The sequence below is a fragment of the Myotis davidii genome, unplaced genomic scaffold (assembly GCF_000327345.1).
Source record: "Myotis davidii unplaced genomic scaffold, ASM32734v1 scaffold228, whole genome shotgun sequence".
Lineage (NCBI taxonomy): Eukaryota > Metazoa > Chordata > Mammalia > Chiroptera > Vespertilionidae > Myotis > Myotis davidii.
Window position 1 is genome coordinate 4079344 of NW_006300104.1, and position 7020 is coordinate 4086363.

At 49.9% G+C, this 7020-nt stretch overlaps 1 protein-coding gene across 1 annotated transcript in view; it reads right to left on the reverse strand.

Moving 5' to 3' along the window:
• The window catches only part of OPRD1 (opioid receptor, delta 1), a 3333-nt gene extending 1654 nt beyond the window's left edge, over window positions 1-1679 (reverse strand). The window contains exon 1 of the mRNA XM_006776499.2: window positions 1313-1679. Within this exon, the coding sequence (XP_006776562.1) occupies window positions 1313-1652 (340 nt within the window). The 5' untranslated portion in view covers window positions 1653-1679. The remainder of the gene's footprint in view (window positions 1-1312) is intronic.
• Window positions 1680-7020: the final 5341 nt, after the last annotated feature.

Below are 7020 nucleotides of genomic sequence, written 5' to 3' on the forward strand. Positions count from 1 at the left end.
AGAGAGAGAGAAGGGGGGGGAGTGAGGAGGCCCATCTGGCCCAGCCCCAGCAGGGCTGTAGTTAATGGCCCGTAAACTGAAGGCTGACAGTGAGGAATAGGGCCCAGCTGCTGAGTCAAGACCAATAAGCTCAGAGACTCGATAAGGGCTCTACCCTTGTGAGAGTCGGCGATGGCCAAGAAGCCTCCCACCAAGCCTGTTCCCCTCTCCCACCACAGCACTGGTGATCTGCAAACCTTCACTGCAGGGGCCAAAAGGAGCAGCAGATACGGGGCCAGGAGCCTTGGGTTTTAGGCCAAATTCCACCAAATGCCTGGCTGTGTGACCCTACATAAACCATGGAGATAGGAGTCTCTGTCTTGTCTATTTCACAGGCTTAATCATCTTAATTGCTGCTATTTATTGGGCCTTGGCAATGAGCCAATACTTGTCCTAAGTATTTTACACATACAACCTCATTTAATCTTCTCAACACCCCATGATATAGTGTGGCTCAGAGAGGTTAGTGACCAGTGACTTTGGCACCCTGCTGGACTACTTTTCCCACTTCTTTACATCAAGCTGGAGTCATGTGACCAGCTAGCACCAGGAAGAGATGGGCCATAGCGTGGGAAAGTGGTTGTGCTTTCTCACCACTCCCTCTCCATATTCATCCGCTGCCCAGACCCAGCAGTGGAGGATTCCAAAACCATCATGTGGAGCCTGGGTCCCTGAACAATGTGTGGCATAGAGACCCTCCTCTTGCTCACACTGAACAGTAATGTGAGTAAGAAATAAACGTCTACTGTGTTAAGCCACTGAGCAGCCCCCTGACTGGTAGAGGTGGTTACTACACTAATAATTACCATTTTGCTCTGAGGAAATGCACCTGTCTGTCTGTCATTCTCTGAAGGCCAATCTCTAGGCGATGCTTTGGTCATTTGAGCCAATGATTTCAAACTGGGGTGGAAGGGAGTTTGGGATGGGACTGCAGATCTTGTGGCCTCCACTGCTCATGGATCAGTGACAGCCTCACCCCACTGGCCATCCATCTAGCTCCTTAAAGGTCAGCCATCCACACACTTCTGGCCAGGGGCTACATGCTCACAAATCCGCCATCCATAATCCCATTGATAATTTCCTTTGGCCAGCAATCCATATGACTACTGACTAGCCATTCATCCTCACCACAGTCAACCATTCCCATTCCCATTGGTTGACTATCCATATTCCCACTGGCCAGTTATCCACACTGATCAGCAGTCCATATCTCTACCCTCGTAAGTGGCCTATAAACCCAGAGGCCCATGTGCTGCCTCCTGTGGCCACTCACCCCGGGGAAGGGTCACAGCCATGATCATGATGGGTACACCAACACCTGATGCCAGGACCCATATGCAGATGTTGATCAGCTTGGCCTTGGCGGGCGTGCGGAAGTCCAGGGCCTTGACGGGGTGGCAGACAGCAATATAGCGGTCCACACTCATCATGGTGAGTGTGAAGATGCTGGTGAACATATTATAGTAGTCGATGGAGAGCACAGCCTTGCAGAGAAGTTCCCCGAAAGGCCACGTCTCCATCAGGTACTTGGCGCTCTGGAAGGGCAGCGTGCTGGTGGCCAGTGCATCTGCCAAGGCCAGGTTGAAGATGTAGATGTTGGTGGCTGTCTTCATCTTCGTGTACCTTAAAGGGAAAATGCACATATAACTGTCCCAATGCACAGGTTTCCGTTCCACTTGAAACTCAGGGAGGCAAAATGACTGATTCAAGGTCACACAAAAGTCGGGGGCAGAGGAGGGACTAGAACCCTGACCTCTCTGATTCAGCATCATTCCTTTCCATTCTAACAGATGAAAGAGCATTTATCTGGCTTGGAGTAACTTTGGCAGAAGGTATTTTAGGAAAAAACCCTGATCTTTTAAAAATAAAAAAGCTCCAGAGGGAAGCAGGTCTAGGTTCGAATCCTGCCTCTACTGTTTGTCAGCCGAGTGCTTCTGGGCTAGTAACTTGACCTTTCTAAGCCTTAGTGTCCACAACTGTAAAAGGAGGGACAATATTTTTACCAATCTCATTGAGTTGCTATGAAATGTAATGAGATGATATAGCACTTAGGCCAGAGCGCAAAGCATGATAAGTGCTTGGTATATGATAGATGCTATTATTCTTCAAGTACAAAGAACGGAGCTGGGGGCTAGACCAGAGTGACCTGACCCTCTACCACTGACCTGGCCTTTTGGGAATATGATTGGGCAGCTGTGATGGAGGGACTCTGCCTAGCAGAATGACTAGGACCTTAGACCACCTGGAATGTCCTCCATGGGCTCTGTCCTTCCTACCGCCCTTTCCAGACTATCTTATTCCCATACAGCTGGACTCACCCAGCTGTAGGAAAGGGGAGCAGGGGACAGCGTCAGACCTCCAACACAGAGCACATGCCCAGGTGTCCAAGCCAAATGTCCTCAACCAGGCCCGGTACCTGAAACTCTCCACCATCCATCCCTCCACGGTCTATGCTGCCACACAGCTGCTTGCACCACAGCTGGCCTTGGTTTGGCCAACATTTCCAGTCCTGGGCTGGGCACCAGGTACGCTGGAGGAGGCTCGTACACTGAAAACAGTTCCAGTGGAATGTGATCATGGAAACATACCAGTGCACCGAGGCAGGGGTAAGGACTGCTTTCATGTCTCTGGAATGATCCGAGAAACCCAAAGAAGAGCTGTGACTCCTCAAAGTTCAGAGCAGAAGAACTCTGAGAGGTGGAGGGGCGTGATTTTATGATCATGTGGTCCAAGGACTTTCCTCACAATCATTGGAAGAACCCCAAGAAATGCAGATCCTGGGACCCCACCCCCGACCTTGAGATCTTAATCTCTGGGAATCTTCATCTTTAACCAGAACCCCCTCCCCCAAGTGATTCTTATGGATCTTAAAGTTTAAGAAACACGATGTAGCCTATTGCCCATGTTGAGAGATGGGGAAACGGAGCAAAGGTGAGGCGTGACAGTGGCAGAGCTAAGTCAAGAACTTAGACCTCCTGACTCCCGGACCAAGGCTTTCTCTCCACTCTACCCCAAGGGTGGAACCGCACTTCTGCCTCTACCCCTCTAGGCTGGACCGATGCGTGCCCTCAAGGTGTTTGGAATGACTGAATGGATTCTACCTGCTAAGGCTCCATGATGTCACTGATTTGTTTGGCTTAAAAAAAAATATGCTGAGTCACTCATTGTCCTCCAGGGCCAGCATCTGTCCTACTCCCTCCCAAAATAGCCGTCACTTGTCCTGCAGCTGGAGAAGCAGAAAGTTTTGCTAGAAGACAGCAGAACTGCAAGTCTTGGAAAGTCTGTCTTCAGTGGGGTGCGGGATCACAGCTGTGTGGGAGGCAGTCTCAACCCCACAGCTGACTCGTCTAATTTTGCTTCTTTTACGCAGAACAATTAGAGGCTGTTCTTTGCCTGCTATTTTGATTTATGAAGGCTCCTTCAATTCCCGGGGAAAAATTATTATCTTTTATATTGCTAAAAGAAAGTTAAGATTTTTTTTCATTTTCCTTTTCTGCTGTAGCTGATCCAGGCAGGGCTGAGAGGCCGAGCACTGCCAGCCAGAGCCCCCTCTCCTCACAGGCCTCCCACCCCGCAGCTAACCAGCCCCAGCCCTGTCCTGTTGGCCTCTTCTGACAAATCATGCCACTCTGCCCTAGTTGGTTTTGCTCAGTGGTTAGACCACCGGCCCTCGGCCTGAAGGGTTGCGGGTTCAACTCCCAGCCAAGGGCACGTACCTCAGTTGCAGGCTCCATCCCCAGTGCTGGTTGGGAGTGTGCAGGAGGCAACCAATTGACGTGTCTCTTGCACATTGATGTTTCTCTCTCTCTGTTTCTCCCCCCCACCCCCACCCGACCCTTCTACTTTCTCTAAAATTCAGTGGAAAAAATATCCTTGGATGAGGATTAACCAAAAAAAATAAATATAAAATCATGCCGCTCTCCTGCGCTCAAGGCCAATTCCACAAACTGGCCCCAACCGCCTCTCAGGCCTCAGCTCCCAGAACCTTCCCCTGATGGCTGCCCCCCACCCCTCACTTCTTCCCTGTTCCTTGGACACATCCAGCCCATTTCCACCTCAGGGCCTCTGGACTGCTGCTCACTCTTCCTAGAAGCCTTGAGTTCCCAATTGTGCATGGCTTGCTCCTTCACTTAACTCAGGACTCTATTCAAATGTCGCCTCCTCAGAGAGGCTGCCCTGACCTCCCTATCCCTACCATCGCTCTCTCGCTCCTAACACTGCTTCATTTTCTTTATATCACGAACTACCGCCTGACTTAATATTTATCTTCTTTTCTGTCCATTTGACTCTCTCGCCCACATAAACTCCCCGAAGACAGGCCTTTTGTCCATTTTGTTCCCTGCTGTATTATCGGCCCTACCAACAGTGCCTGGTAAATAGCAAGCGTTCAATAGGCATCTGTTGTATAGGCCAGGTCTCACCAGCTCTCACAGGGACCACCACCGCAGCCTCTCCGCCCCTCAAGTCATCATCCACATAAGCCGGGGTGCTCACAATAACAGGCAGATTTGCTCAGGAAACTCTTCTTCTTACAGTCCTTCTGTGGCTCCCCATTGCCATCTGGATAAAAGCCAAACCCCTCCGACGGGCATTCCATCTGCGCCGGCTCCTTTCCCACAGTGCCTCCGCGCCCAGCCACTCCATCTCGCATCCCCTCCCCGCTCAGAGACAGCCACTATAATGGTTTGGCGGGACTCCTTCCAAACCACATATATGCATATAGCTTTTTATAAAATTTTATTTCTGCCAGTGTAATCCAATGACATCATATAAAAAGTCACATAGCACCATAATGAAAATAGGTGCCCCTCTGCCCTCCCCTTCCCCATGCCTTTGGCCTGCTCGCCAGAGCCACCACTTTTCACGTTTTTAGTTATTCTTCTAATCATTATCTCCATCATTCTAAACAACATGTTTAAATGGTGGTTTCCTGATGTAGCCATGTTAGACAGTAGCTGAAGTTTGTATTCGGTCGAGCCAGGCTAGGCAGCCGTGACAAACAATCCCCAAATCTCAATGGCTTAACACACCAAGGTCTCTCTCTCACCCCTGCAGAGTGCTGTCAGTGCTTCCAGGACTATATGACACAAGGCAATCCCAGCCCACTGTAATCGTGCGGCTCTGCCTGAGGCCTCCTTGATCACCGGAGGGAGGGAGAAGAGACAGCTGCAGGGCCATCTAGGCTCTGGTCTAGCTGCAGCATAGCACTTCCACCTGCAGCCCACGGACTAGAACTAGTCCTGTGGCCCCAGCCAACAGCAAGGGGCTGAGAAATGCAGTCTTTTATGTGCCCAGAAGCAGGGAGAATCAGGTATTACGGAACACTAGCAATGACCTCCCCAACTCCCTATTATGGCGGGAGAGGATTCACTCTCTTACACGACCCAACGCCACCGCCCCTCCCCATTCTTCCAATATAGTTTTACCACAATTTTTAAAATTTAAGTTAAACCGATATTCAAGGTTTATACTCTTTTTTTGTGGGGTTTATAGTCTTTTTCTTTCTTTTTTTAAACAAATATATTTTATTGATTTTTTACAGAGAGGAAGGGAGAAGGAGAGGGAGTTAGAAACATCGATGAGAGAGAAACATCCATCAGCTGCCTCCTACACACTCCCTACTGGGGATGTGCCCGCAGCCAAGGTACATGCCCTTGACCGGAATCGAACCTGGTACCATTCAGTCCGCAGGCGGAAGCTCTATCCACTGAGCCAAACCAGTTAGGGCGTGGGGTTTATATTCTTACTAGAGGCCCAGTGCACAAAAATTTGTGCACTGGTGGGGTGTCCCTCAGCCCAGCCTGTGCCCTTTCTCAGTCCTGGGATCCCTCGTGGGATGTCCATTTGCTGGCGTAGGCCCGCTTTCCGGGGGATCAGGCCTAAGCTGGCAGTCAGATATCCCTTTGGCAGCCTGGGAGCCCTTGGGAGATGTCCACTTGCCAGTAGGGAGCAGGCCTAAGCTGCAGTTGGACATCCTTAGCTCTGCTGAGGAGGCGGGAGAGGCTCCCCCCACCACCACTGTGCTGGCAGCCATCAGCCTGACTTGTGGCTGAGCAGAGCTCCCCCTGTGGGAGTGCACTGACCACCAGGGGGCAGCTCCTGCATTCAGCATCTGCCTCCTGGTGGTCAGTGTGTGTCATAGTGACCAGTCATTCCCAGTCGTTCTGCTGTTAGGGTCAATTTGCATATTAGCCTTTTATTATATAGGATGACTTTGTCGATATTGTCCACTGCTGAGCCAAATGGTATGCTATAATCACATTTATTTTCTAATACAGATTTTTGTTTTTCCTGGAATTAATAATTGCCTCTTTTTTTTCTTCATTTGTACACATCTTGCTAAATCTCCTCAAACATTCCAGCAGACCCATAAAATGCCTTTCCCATGTACTCACATAATATACCAGTTCCTTTTCCTAGTGATCTATCTCCTGGAGTCACTCTCCTTCCCTTGCTTTTTTTTTAATCCTCACCAGAGGGTATGTTTCCATTGATTTTTAGAGAGAGGGGAAAAGAGAGGGAAACACAGAGAGAATGCCCTTGACCGGAATCAAACCCAGGACCCTCGGGTCTGCAGGTTGACTCTCTGCCCACTGAGCCAAAGCGGCCAGGGCCCTCCTCCCCTTTCACTCCGCGGGTGGTTTCTTTCCAGACCAGCTGCACACCTGTGCTCTTGTGTTAGCGCACCTGCTTTCTGGCTTACACGTCTTTTCTATCTTGGTTTATGCCCTCGTGTTGGTGCAGCACATCCGTTAGTCCCTTCCTAAGAAAGGACACGTAGAAAATAACATTTTTACACTCTTCCATGTCTGACAATGCCTTCCCTCTATCCTCACTTCTGATTTCTCTGACTGTATAAGGATGAGTAGGTTGAAAATCATTTTCCATCAGAATTTTGAAGGCCTGGCTTCCTCATCTTCTGACTTCCCTGTTGCCCCTGAGGCAGCTGAACCATTCTGACTCCTGGTGATCTGTCAGCTG